The sequence below is a fragment of the Rhinoraja longicauda genome, chromosome 39 (assembly GCF_053455715.1).
Source record: "Rhinoraja longicauda isolate Sanriku21f chromosome 39, sRhiLon1.1, whole genome shotgun sequence".
In the NCBI taxonomy this organism is placed as follows: Eukaryota; Metazoa; Chordata; class Chondrichthyes; order Rajiformes; family Arhynchobatidae; genus Rhinoraja; species Rhinoraja longicauda.
The window spans coordinates 7751637-7764676 of record NC_135991.1 but is presented as its reverse complement, the minus strand read 5'-3'; the positions used below and the strand labels follow the sequence as shown (position 1 = coordinate 7764676).

At 50.4% G+C, this 13040-nt stretch overlaps 1 protein-coding gene across 1 annotated transcript in view; it reads left to right on the top strand.

Annotated features, from left to right (window-relative positions):
• LOC144611181 (cyclin-dependent kinase 17-like) overlaps positions 1-13040 on the top strand; it is a 114182-nt gene that overhangs the window by 80133 nt on the left and 21009 nt on the right. Inside the window, 7 exon segments of the mRNA XM_078430234.1 lie at positions 101-224; positions 2364-2484; positions 5168-5265; positions 7420-7525; positions 9631-9673; positions 12126-12216; positions 12935-13035. Coding sequence (XP_078286360.1) covers positions 101-224; positions 2364-2484; positions 5168-5265; positions 7420-7525; positions 9631-9673; positions 12126-12216; positions 12935-13035 — 684 coding nt within the window.

Sequence of the window (13040 nt, the reverse complement as noted above, 5' to 3'; positions counted from 1 at the left end):
TGACCAAATGATGGTGCCGCGGTGAAGTACTTGATTGCCTCATTGCCCGCCTCACTGACCCTGTGTGTGTGTATGTGTGTGTGTGTTTGTGTTGTCCCAGCTCTTCCTATTCCAGCTGTTGCGTGGCCTGGCATATTGTCATCACAGAAAGGTACTGCATCGAGATCTGAAACCCCAGAACCTGCTCATCAATGAGAAAGGAGAGCTGAAGCTGGCGGATTTTGGTAGGTGAACTCGCGGGGGTCTCTGTGAGACGATGGCACGTTGCCAGTCGAGGCGCTGCCGACACCGAGCGTACCCTGGTCTCGGAGTGACCCAACATCCCCTCACCGTCCCACCCCAACCTTGCTCAGAACCCACTCAGAGAGTCCTCTCTGAGCTCGCGTTAGCGTGGACACTCTGGTTTATAAAATCAAAAATATTTATTCAAATAAGATTTAAAGTAATATATACAATACAATAAAACCAAATCAGAACATAGAAAATAGGTGCAGGAGTAGGCCATTCGGCCCTTCAAACCTTTACGCACCACCATTCAATATGATCATGGCTGATCATCCAACTCAGTATCCCGTACCTGCCTTCTCTCCATACCCCCTGATCCCTTTAGCCACAAGGGCCACATCTAACTCCCTCTTAAATATAGCCAATGAACTGGCCTCAACTACCTTCTGTGGCAGAGAATTCCACAGATTCACCACTCTCTGTGTGAAAAAAAACTTTCTCATCTCGGTCCTAAAAGACTTCCCCCTTATCCTTAAACTGTGTGACCCCTTGTTCTGGACTTCCCCAACATCGGGAACACCACCATAATACAAAACAAACACTAAACTACTATACAACTATCTTACAATCCTTGCCCAGGATGCATTCCACCCCACCCCACCCCACCCCCGCGGTGCCCAGCGGTCCTGGAAATCCCCCCAGGGTGCCCGTGGACAGCGCGTGGTCCCTCTCTAGTGCCACCCGGGCGCGGGCGGACGTAACCCCGGAAACGGGGCCCTCTTCCACCTGGCGCCGTGACTCACGGATGGCCAGCTTGGCCAGGCCCAGGAGCAACCCGACCACGACATCTTCAGCCCTGCCCCCTCTCCCCCACGCACAGGGTGTCCAAAGATGAGGGAGGTGGGTGGGAAGTGCAGCCAGAAGGCAAGGAGTAGCCCCTTTAGATATTGGAGCAGGGGCTGCAACCTCACACGCTCCATGTACACACTCTTCCAGCCCGCAGATGTGGCAGGCGGCTGGCGAGTCTGTGAACCAACCGCTAGAGAAACAGGTTGCAGGGGACTTCCTGGTGTAGTCAGTATGAGGCCGCTCTTGGGACGACTGCGTTCAGTCTCGGTCGCCCTGCTGTAGAAAAGGCGGCATTGAGGCAGGAATGAGCGCAAAGAGGATTTACCAGGATGTTGCCAGGACTCGAGGGCCTGAGCAATCAGGAAGGCGGCACGGTGGCGCAGTAGAGCTGCTGCCTCACAGCTCCAGAGACCCAGGTTCAATCCTGACTATGGCTGCTGTCTACCTCCTGTGACTGCGTGGGTTTTGTAGTATGGATTAGTGCATGGGGATTGTGGACTCTGGGCTGAAGGGCTTGTTTCCGCACTGTATCTCCACAGTAAAGCCTAAGGTGCAGGAAAAAAGGGATATGGATCATGTTCAGGTAGAAGAGATCTGTTTAACTTGGCATTATATTTGGCACAAACTTTGTTGGCCACATTCATGTGCTGTACTGCTCTGTGGGTTTAGCGTGCACTACCCTGACTGCACTGCCCCTCAGTATGTGCGTGTCATTGTTTCCCCCCCCCCATTGGTGCTCTCTGCCGCCTCTCTGGGAGTGCGTCCACCTTTTTGTATTGTGAACACACGCCTGTGGAGAGCTTCACAAACCCCCCTTTATTCTTAGACTGTGTGGCCCCTGGTTCTGGAATCGCCCAACATTGGGAACATGTTTCCTGCATCTAGCTTGTCCAGTCCTTTTATAATTTTATACGTCTCTATGAGATCCCCTCTCATCCTTCTAAACTCCAGTGAATACAAAATGTAGACACAAAATGCTGGAGTAACTCAGCGGGTCAGGCAGTATCTCGGGAGAGATGGAGTGGGTGACGTTTCGAGTCTCGACTCTTCGTCAGACTGATCGAAGGGTCTCTTCAGTCTCGATCCGAAACGTCACCCATTCCTTCTCTCCCGAGATGCTGCCCGACCCGCTGAGTTACCCCAGCATTTTGTGTCTACCTTCGATTCAAACCAGCGTCTGCAGCTCCCTCCTTCGTAAGCCCCCCGAGCCGAGCTAACAGCCGCGTCAGACCTCCCGCAAGGAAGGCACCTCGTTCATCTCTGTCCGTTCCGTTCCTGTGTCTAACCAGGGCTAGCCAGGGCCAAGTCGGTCCCGACAAAGACCTACTCGAACGAGGTGGTGACTCTGTGGTACAGGCCACCGGATGTCTTGCTGGGATCAACCGAGTACTCAACGCAGATAGACATGTGGTGAGTGGTGACTGCAGCCTGTCCACTGTATCAACATAGAAACATAGAAAATAGGTGCAGGAGGAGGCCATTCGGCCCTTCGAGCCTGTACGCACCGCCATTCAATATGATCATGGCTGATCATCCAACTCAGTATCCCGTACCTGCCTTCTCTCCATACCCCCTGATCCCTTTAGCCACAAGGGCCACATCTAACTCCCTCTTAAATATAGCCAATGAACTGGCCTCAACTACCCTCTGTGGCAGAGAATTCCAAAGATTCACCACTCTCTGTGTGAAGAAATGTTTTCTCATCTCGGTCCTAAAAGACTTCCCCCTTATCCTTAAGCTGTGACCCCTGGTTCTGGACTTCCCCAACATCAGGAACAATCTTCCCGCATCTAGCCTCTCCAACCCCTTAAGAATTTTATATGTTCAACAGTTCAACAGAGCTTTATTTGTCATTCGGTACCAAGGTACCGAACGAAATTACATAGCAGTCATACACAAAAAAGAACACAAGACACATGACCCCAACACAAACGTCCATCACAGTGACTCCAAACACCCCCTCACTGTGATGGAGGCAACAAAACTTCCACTCTCTTCCCCACGCCCACGGACAGACAGCTCGTCCCCGACCGACCCGCACAGTCCCCGCAAGGGGATGGAAGTCCCCTGCAGTTAGTTTCAATAAGATCCCCCCTCAGTCTTCTAAATTCCAGCGAGTATAAGCTTAGTCTATCCAGTCTTTCTTCATATGAAAGTCCTGCCATCCCAGGGGTCAATCTGGTGAACCTTCTCTGTACTCCCTCTAAGGCTAGAATGTCTTTCCTCAGATTAGACAAAAATAATTCATTTAATTGCGATCACGATACGAAGCAAAACCATCGTAACACACCCACCACCACAGTATAAAATTTCCAAATTATATGCACACTAGTTTTCAGACAACCATGAAACAATCCTTACAACTATACTAAATAACTACTGTACAACTATGTCCCATTGTGACCCAACTATGTCAGAAGAAGGGTCTCGACCCGAAACGTCACCCATTCCTCCTCTCCCGAGATGCTGCCTGACCTGCTGAGTTACTCCAGCATTTTGTGAATAAATACCTTCGATTTGTACCAGCATCTGCAGTTATTTTCTTATGTCCCACTCTAAAAACACCAGCCGGGCACGGATCTAACCGCGGAAAAGGCTCGGGCAGTTTCCGCGGATTTCAGCGTTCTTAACATCCATTTTCCGCGCTTTTTGCACTTTGCCAAATAAACGGAGAAATCGGATCGAAACAAATTCACAACTCTCTGGGTGAAAAAGTTCCTTCTCACCTCAGTTTTAAACGGCCTCCCCTTTATTCTACGACTGTGTGGCCCCTGGTTCTGGGCTCGCCCAACATTAGGAACATTTTTCCTGCATCTAGCTTGTCCAGTCCTTTTATAATTTTATACGTCTCTATAAGATTCCCCCTCTCATCCTTCTCAACTCCAGTGAATACAAGCCCAGTCTTTCCAATTGTTCCTCATATGACAGTCCTGCCATCCCAGTGATCAATCTCGTGAACCTACGCTGCACTGCCTCAGTTACAAGGATGTCCTTCCTCAAATCATGTGTGATTATATTGTTTTTGCATGATTTCTGCTTTTTTCACTTTGCTAAATAAACGGAGAAATCGGATCGAAACAAATTCACAACTCTCTGGGTGAAAAGGTTCCTTCTCACTTCAGTTTTAAATGGCCTCCCCTTTATTCTAAGACTGTGTGGCCCCTGGTTCTGGACTCGCCCAACATTGGGAACATTTTTCCTGCATCTAGCTTGTCAATACAATACAATACAATACACTATATCTTTATTGTCATTGTACCCAGAGGTACAACGAGATTGGGAATGCGCCTCCCATACGATGCAATAGTTTAATTAATTTAGACAACAGCAACCCAACGAAACAATTGTGACAGTTTTAGACAGTTTTAGACACTGTTCCAGTTCCAGTCCTTTTATAATTTTATACGTCTCTGTAAGATCCCCTCTCATCCTTCTCAACTCCAGTGAATACAAGCCCAGTCTTTCCAATTGTTCCTCATATGACAGTCCTGCCATCCCAGGGATCAATCTCATGAACCTACGCTGCACTGCCTCAATTACATGGACGTCCTTCCTCAAATCATGTGTGATTATATTGTTTTATTTTTTGATACAATGATTTTGCACTATTTAACTTTCACAACTGTATGGTCAATCTGTTGTATTGTATTGACAAGTTAGTAAATAAATAAATAAAAGCGGCACGGTAGCGCAGCGGTAGAGTTGCTGCTTTACAGCGAATGCAGCGCCGGAGACTCAGGTTCGATCCTGACTACGTGTGCTGCACTGTAAGGAGTTTGTACGTTCTCCCCGTGACCTGCGTGGGTTTTCTCCGAGATCTTCGGTTTCCTCCCACACTCCAAAGACATACAGGTATGTAGGTTAATTGGCTGGGTAAATGTAAAAATTGTCCCTAGTGGGTGTAGGATAGTGTTAATGTACGGGGATCGCTGGGCGGCACGGACTTGGTGGGCCGAAAAGGCCTGTTTCCGGCTGTATGTATATGATATGATATGATAAAAGGTGGGGATTGTGCCGGGCACAATCAGGGGCTGATTGGATTGTTGTGTTTGCCGGGCTAACTCTCTGCCTCTCCCTCTGCTTTCTCCCCCAGGGGCGTAGGCTGTATATTTTACGAGATGGCCACAGGCCGTCCGCTTTTCCCCGGCTCCACCGTAGAGGAGGAACTCCATTTTATATTTAGGATATTAGGTGAGCTCGTCTTCTCTCCTGCCCATCGTCTCTTGTTTCAAATATTATAAGAAAATAACTGCAGATGCTGGTACAAATCGATGGTATTTATTCACAAAGTGCTGGAGTAACTCAGCAGGTCGGGCAGCATCTCGGGAGAGAAGGAATGGGCGACGTTTCGGGTCGAGACCCTTCTTCAGACTGATGTCAGGGGGGCGGGACAAAGGAAGGATATTGGTGGAGACAGGAAGATAGAGGGAGATCTTGGAAGGAGGAGGGGAAGAGGAACTATCTAAAGTTGGAGAAGTCGATGTTCATACCACTGGGCTGCAAGCTGCCCAGGCGAAATATGAGGTGCTGTTCCTCCAATTTGCGGTGGGCCTCACTATGGCACTGGAGGAGGCCCATGACAGAAAGGTCAGACTGGGAATGGGAGTGGGAGTTGAAGTGCTCGGCCACCGGAAGATCAGCTTGGTCAATGCGGACCGAGAGCAGGTGTTGAGCGAAGCGATCGCTGAGCCTGCGCTTGTTTTCGCCGATGTAAATAAGTTGACATCTAGAGCAGCGGATGCAATAGATGAGGTTGGAGGAGGTGCAGGTGAACCTCTGTCTCACCTGGAAAGACTGTTTGGGTCCTTGGATGGAGTTGAGGGGGGAGGTAAAGGGACAGGTGTTGCATCTCGTGCGGTTGCAGGGGAAAGTGCCCGGGGATGGGGTGGTTTGGGTAGGAAGGGACGAGTGGACCAGGGAGTTACGGAGGGAACGGTCTCTGGGGAGAGGGGAGGGGATGGGAAGATATGGGGTCTCTGTTTCAAATGTTCAGCCAGGCTCTTCCCTTCTCGTTTCCCACCCACCACTGGGCCTTCCAGGTGGCATTGTTCACTAAGAAGTCTTTTAAAATTATTATCAAATTATTATTATTATTATACTCAATTATTTGAAAACAATATTTACAATACAATAAAACAGAACATAACCCACCACCAGAATACAATACAAACAAATATACCAAATGAAACTATTATACAACTATATTACAATCCCCATCCAGGATGCATCCAATCCCCCAGCGGTCCCGGAAATCCCCCAGGGCACCCGTGGACAGCGCACAGTCCCCCTCCAACACCACCCAGGCGCGGACGGACGTAACCCCGGAAAAGGGGCAGGCAGCCGTCTCGGGCATTCTCGAGGCTTCCACCAGGCGCCGTGACTCGCGGATGGCCAGCTTGGCCAGGCCCAGGAGCAACCCAACCAGGACATCTTCAGCCCCACCTACCCTCTCTCCCCCACGCACAGGGTAGCCAAAGATGAGGGTCGTGGGTGTGAAGTGCAGCCAGAAGGCAAGGAGCAACCCCTTTAGAAAGAAGTGGGCATCTTAGTAGGTGTGGCATGGATTGTACAGATGTTACACATTCTGTGTCCGCCACATCTGCGTAGCCCCATTTCCTTATAGTGGTCTTGCATCGGCCCATCCCTATACAAAGCCTATTGAGGGACCTCCAGGTCTTTCAGTCCCACCTGTGACCAGGTGGTAGCTGTTCCTTGGTTGGGATAGAAACATAGAAAATAGGTGCAGGAAGAGGCCATTCAGTTCTTCGAGCCAGCACCGCCATTCATTGTGATCATCCACAATCAGTAACTTGTGCCCAACTTCTCCCCATATCCCTTGATTCCACTAGCCCCTAGAGCTCTATCTAACTCTCTCTTAAATCCATCCAGTGATTTGGCCTCCACTGCCCTCTGTGGCAGAGAATTCCACAAACTCACGACTCTCTGGGTGAAAAAGTTTCTTCTCACCTCAGTTTTAAATGGCCTCCCTTTTATTCTTAGACTGTGTGGCCCCTGGTTCTGGACTCCCCCAGCATTGGGAACATTTTTCCTGCATCTAGCTTGTCCAGTCCTTTTATAATTTTATATGTAAAAGGACTGGACAAGCTAGATGCAGGAAAAATGTTCCCAATGTTGGGGTAGTCCAGAACCAGGGGCCACACACAGTCTCACAGTTTGTGTCTACGGTTTAAACCAGCATCTGTAGTTCCTTCCTACAATAGAGGGGAGGTTGGTTGGCGTGATGGTCTCGGCTGCGTCCGCCCACACTGTCGGTAATTGTCCTTATCGCGTGTCGCACTCAGACCCGTGTCGTTCTAACCTGTTCCCCCTCCGATCTCCCGCCAGGAACGCCGACGGAGACCACGTGGCCCGGAATCCTGGCAAACGAGGATTTCAGATCGTACAACTACCCCAAGTACCGACCGGAGTCTCTCGTCAATCACGCACCCAGGTAGGGGCCCAGGCAGAGATGGACACAGAGTACTGGAGTAACTCAGCGGCTCAGGCAGCTTCAGTGGAGAACATGGATAGGTGACGTTTCACAGAGTGCTGGAGTAACTCAGCGGGTCAGGCAGCATCTCTGGAGAACATGGATAGATGACGTTTCACAGAGTGCTGGAGTAAATCAGCGGATCAGGCAGCATCTGTGGAGAACACGGATAGGTGACGTTTCACAGAGTGCTGGAGTAACTCAGCGGGTCGGGCAGCATCTGTGGAGAACATGGATAGGTGACGTTTCACAGAGTGCTGGAGTAACTCAGCTGGTCAGGCAGCATCTGTGGAGAACATGGATAGGTGACGTTTCACAGAGTGCTGGAGTAACTCAGCGGGTCAGGCAGCATCTGTGGAGAACATGGATTTTATAATTTTATAAGTCCCTATAGGATCCCCTCTCATCCTTCTAAACTCCAGTGAATACAAGCCTAGTCTTTCCAATCTTTCCTCATATGACAGTCCCGCCATCCCGGGATTAACCTGGTGAACCTATGCTGCTCTGCCTCAATAGTAAGGACGTCCTTCCTCAAATTAGGAGACCAAAACTACACACAGTACTCCGGATGTGGTCTCACCAGGGCCCTGTACAACTGCAGAAGGACTTCTTTGCTCCTGTACTCAAAACCTCTCGTTATGAAGGCCAACATGCCATTTTGTCTCGGGAGAGAAGGAATGGGCGGCGTTTGGGGTTGAGACCCTTCTTCAGACTGATGTCAGGGGAGGGGGCAGGTCAAAGATAGAATGTAGTCGGAGACAGGAAGACTGGTGGGGAGGGGATAGAGGGGAAAGCAGGGACTATCTGAAGTTAGAAAAGTCAGTGTTCATACCGCTGGGGTGTAATAAGAGATGCTGTTCCTCCAATTTGCGCTGGTCCTCACTCTGACAATGGAGGAGGCCCAGGACAGAAAGATCAGAGTGGGAGTGGGAGGGGGAGTTGAAGTGCTGAGCCACCGGGAGATCAGGTTGGTTAAGACGGACAGACGGGAAGGTGTTGAGCGAGACTGCAATCGCCGAGGCTGCGTTTGGTGTCGCCGATGTAGAGAAGTTGACATTTGTGCTGGGCCTCACTCTAGCAATGGTGGAGGTCTAGGACAGAAAGGTCAGTGTGAGAATTGGAAGAGTGGGAGATCACATCGGCCTCAGCGGACCAATTGAGAGTGTTTAGCCAAACGGTGGCCGAGTCTCTGATTTAGAAACATAGAAACATAGAAAATAGGTGCAGGAGGAGGCCATTCGGCCCTTCGAGCCAGCACCACAATTCATTGTGCTCATGGCTGATCATCCACAATCAATAACCCGTGCCTGCCTTCTCCCCATATCCCTTGATTCCACTAGCCCCGAGAGCTCTATCTAACTCTCTCTTCAATCCATCCAGTGATTTGGCCTCCATTGCCCTCTGTGGCAGAGAATCCCACACATTCACAACTCTCTGGGTGAAAAACGTCCTCCTCACCTCAATTTTAAATGGCTTCCCCTTTATTCTTAGACTGTGTGGCCCCTGGTTCTGGACTCGCCCAACATTGGGAACATTTTTCCTGCATTTAGCTTGTCCAGTCCTTTTGTAATTTTATACGTCTCTATAAGATCCCCTCTCATCCTTCTAAATTCCAGTGAATACAAGTCTAGTCTTTCCTCGTATGACAGTCCCGCCATCCCAGGGATCAATCTGGTGAACCTACGCTGCACTGCCTCAATTACAAGGGTGTCCTTCCCCAAATTAGGAGACCAAAACTGCACACAATATTCCAGATGTGGTCTCACCAGGGCCCTGTACAACTGCAGAAGGACCTCTTTACTCCTATACTGAAATCCTCTCGTTATGAAGGCCAACATGCCATTGGCTTTCTTCACTGCCTGCTGTACCTGCACGCCAACAACTGTGTACAACATCAGTTCACTGGTGTACAAGGACACCCAGGTCTCGCTGCACTGCCCCCTTACCTAACCTAACATTTATGTTGGGCCCAGGCAGATCTCGCTGCCGTCCCGCCCCAACGCTTCATTGTAAGGCCTTGACCCTGACTGCAGCGGCTGACATGTGATCTCCCCTCTCTCTTGCAGGCTGGACACGGAGGGGCTCGATCTCCTGTCGAAGCATCTGCAGGTAAGGAGGCAGTTTCCCCTCGGCGTCCTCTCCCTTCCGAGCGCACGGGAGCTACAAGGCCTCCACAGCGACGGCTTCTGGTCACAGCTGCCTCACAGCGCCAGAGACACACACCCGGGTTCCACCCTGCCCCAAGATACTAGAGGAACACGATGGATCGCTCCGTTCACATCGCCTGTACTGAAGTGCAGTACGCAAAGAAGCCATTTTAGTAGGCAAACCCCGCCATTGTAGTAGGCAAAGTCCACCATTTTAGTAGGCAATTCCACCATTTTAGTTGGCAACCCCCGCCATTTTAGTAGGCAGTTCCGCCATTTCAGTAGGTAAACCCCAACATTTTAGTAGACAATTCCACCATTTTAGTAAGCAACCCCCGCCATTTTAGTATACCATTCCGCCATTTTAGTAGGCAAACCCCAACATTTTAGCAGGCGATTCCGCCATTTTAGTAAGCAAAATCCGCCATTTTAGTGGGCAATTCCACCATTTTAGTAAGCATCTCCCGCCGTCCGCTATGCCTTTCGCAGTGTAATCAGTGTTTTGGGGGAACAGTATGTGTGATGATGCCATTAAACTGCTGAATATATCTCATCTATCAACTCACAGATTGTTGTTATTTTTCTTTTTAAATGTTTCTGCAAGTTTCTGCCTACTAAAATGGCGGGGTACTGCAGTTTTTAGGGTCGAGTGGTCCATCTTGTTCCTCTAGTATCTTTAGAAACATAGAAAATAGGTGCAGGAGTAGGCCATTCGGCCCTTCGAGCCTGTACGCACCGCCATTCAATATGATCATGGCTGATCATCCAGCTCAGTATCCCGTACCTGCCTTCTCTCCATACCCCCTGATCCCTTTAGCCACAAGGGCCACATCTAACTCCCTCTTAAATATAGCCAATGAACTGGCCTCAACTACCTTCTGTGGCAGAGAATTCCACAGATTCACCACTCTCTGATCCTGCCTCAGCTGTTTGTGTGCGAGCGTATGTATTTGTGTGTGAGCGTATGTATTTGTGTGTGTGTGTGTGAGCGTATGTATTTGTGTGTGTGTGAGCGTATGTATTTGTGCGTGGGTGTGTGAGCGTATGTATTTGTGTGTGGGTGTGTGAGCGTATGTATTTGTGCGTGGGTGTGTGAGCGTATTTATTTGTGTGTGTGTGAGCGTATGTATTTGTGGGTGTGTGTGTGTGAGCGTATGTATTTGTGTGTGTGTGAGCGTATGTATTTGTGTGTGTGTGAGCGTATGTATTTGTGGGTGTGTGAGCGTATGTATTTGTGGGTGTGTGAGCGTATGTATTTGTGCGTGGGTGTGTGAGCGTATGTATTTGTGCGTGGGTGTGTGAGCGTATTTATTTGTGTGTGTGTGAGCGTATGTATTTGTGGGTGTGTGTGTGTGAGCGTATGTATTTGTGTGTGTGTGAGCGTATGTATTTGTGTGTGTGAGCGTATGTATTTGTGGGTGTGTGAGCGTATGTATTTGTGTGGGTGTGTGAGCGTATGTATTTGTGTGTGTGTGTGTGTGTGAGCGTATGTATTTGTGTGTGTGTGTGGGTGTGTGAGCGTATGTATTTGTGTGTGTGTGTGGGTGTGTGAGCGTATGTATTTGTGTGTGTGTGTGAGCGTATGTGTGTGAGCGTATGTGTGTGTGTGAGCGTATGTGTGTGTGTGAGCGTATGTGTGTGTGTGAGCGTATGTGTGTGTGAGCGTATGTATTTGTGTGTGAGCGTATGTATTTGTGTGTGTGTGTGAGCGTATGTATTTGTGTGTGTGTGTGTGTGTGTGAGCGTATGTATTTGTGTGTGTGTGAACGTATGTATTTGTGTGTGTGTGAACGTATGTATTTGTGTGTGAGCGTATGTATTTGTGTTGTGTATGTGTGTGTACATGTGTGGAGTTTTCTCGTTCTCGTGACCACGTGGGTTTTCTCCCGGTACTGGGGGGGTGGGCCTTTATCTCCCTCTCTCCTCTCCTCCCTCTCCCTCCTAACTATCCCTCTCACCTCTCTCCCCCCCTCCCCTTCATACCTCTCTCCCCCTCATACCTCTCTCCCCCTCATACCTCTCTCCCCCTCCCCTCGCTCCCCTCCCCTCTCTCCCCCTCCCCTCGCTCCCCCTCCCCTCTCTCCCCCTCCCCTCTACCCCCTCGCCCTCGCCCCTCCCTCCCCCTCGCCCCTCCCCCTCATCTCTCTCTCCCCCTCATCTCTCTCTCCCCCTCATCTCTCTCTCCCCCTCATCTCTCTCTCCCCTTCCCTCTCTCTCTCCCCCTCCCTCTTCCTCCCGCTCCCCCCCTCTTCCTCTCTCCCTGTCTCCCCTCTTCCTTCCTCTCTCCGTCTCCCCTTCTTCCTCTGCTCTCTCCTTGTCCCCCCGCTCTTCCTCTCTCCATGCCTTCCTCTCTCCCCCTTCCCCTCTTCCTCTCTCCCTGTCTCTTGCCGTTGCTCACTCTCTCTCGCTGCCAGTTTGAAGGGAAGAAGAGGATTTCAGCGCAACAGGCCATGAAGCACCCACATTTCCACAGCCTGGGGGAGCGGGTCCACAAATTACCCGACAGTGAGTGTTTTATTTACTACTTTCTGGTCTCCAAATGGTGGGGGGGGGGGAGGGGGGGGGGGGCAAAATAGGCAGTCGTGTGCCAAGGTGCCCACAAAAGGGTGGCGCGACGGTAGAGCTGCTGCCTGACAGCGCCGGAGACCCGGGTTCCATCCTGACCTCATGGAGTCTGCACGTTCTCTCCGTGACCGCGTGGGTTTTCTCTGCGTGCTCCACTTTCCTCCCACACTCCAAATACGTGCGGGTTTGTAGGTAAATTGCCCCGTAGTGTGTAGGGAGTGGCTGAGAAAGTGGATAAAGTAGCACTAGCGTGTGAACGGGCGTCGCTGGTCGGCGCGGACTCGGTGGGCCGAATGGCCTGCTTCCATGCTGTATCTCTACACTAAACTAGTGTGTGAACGGGCGATCGCTGGTCGGCACGGACTCGTTGGGCTGAATGGCCTGCTTCCATGCTGTATCTCTACACTAAACTAGTGTGTGAACGGGCGATCGCTGGTCGGCACGGACTCGTTGGGCTGAATGGCCTGTTTCCGCGCTATATTTCTAAACAAAACTAGTTGATCTTGATCGGTGTATCTCTCGCTCAGTCTAAACGGGTAGACATCCCCTAGTTAGTTTGGGGTTAAAGTGTCTGGTGGTGGGGAGGGCGTAATGTGTCTGCACGCTTGCCTGACGTGGCCTCTTGTGTCTTTTCCTCCACCTTCCCTCCCCGCTGTAGCTACGTCAATATTTGCACTAAAGGAGGTGGAGTTACAAAGCGACTCTGGATACAGATCAACCCTGCTCCCCGAATCTGGTGGGCACTCTGGGCATCGCCAAGCGCT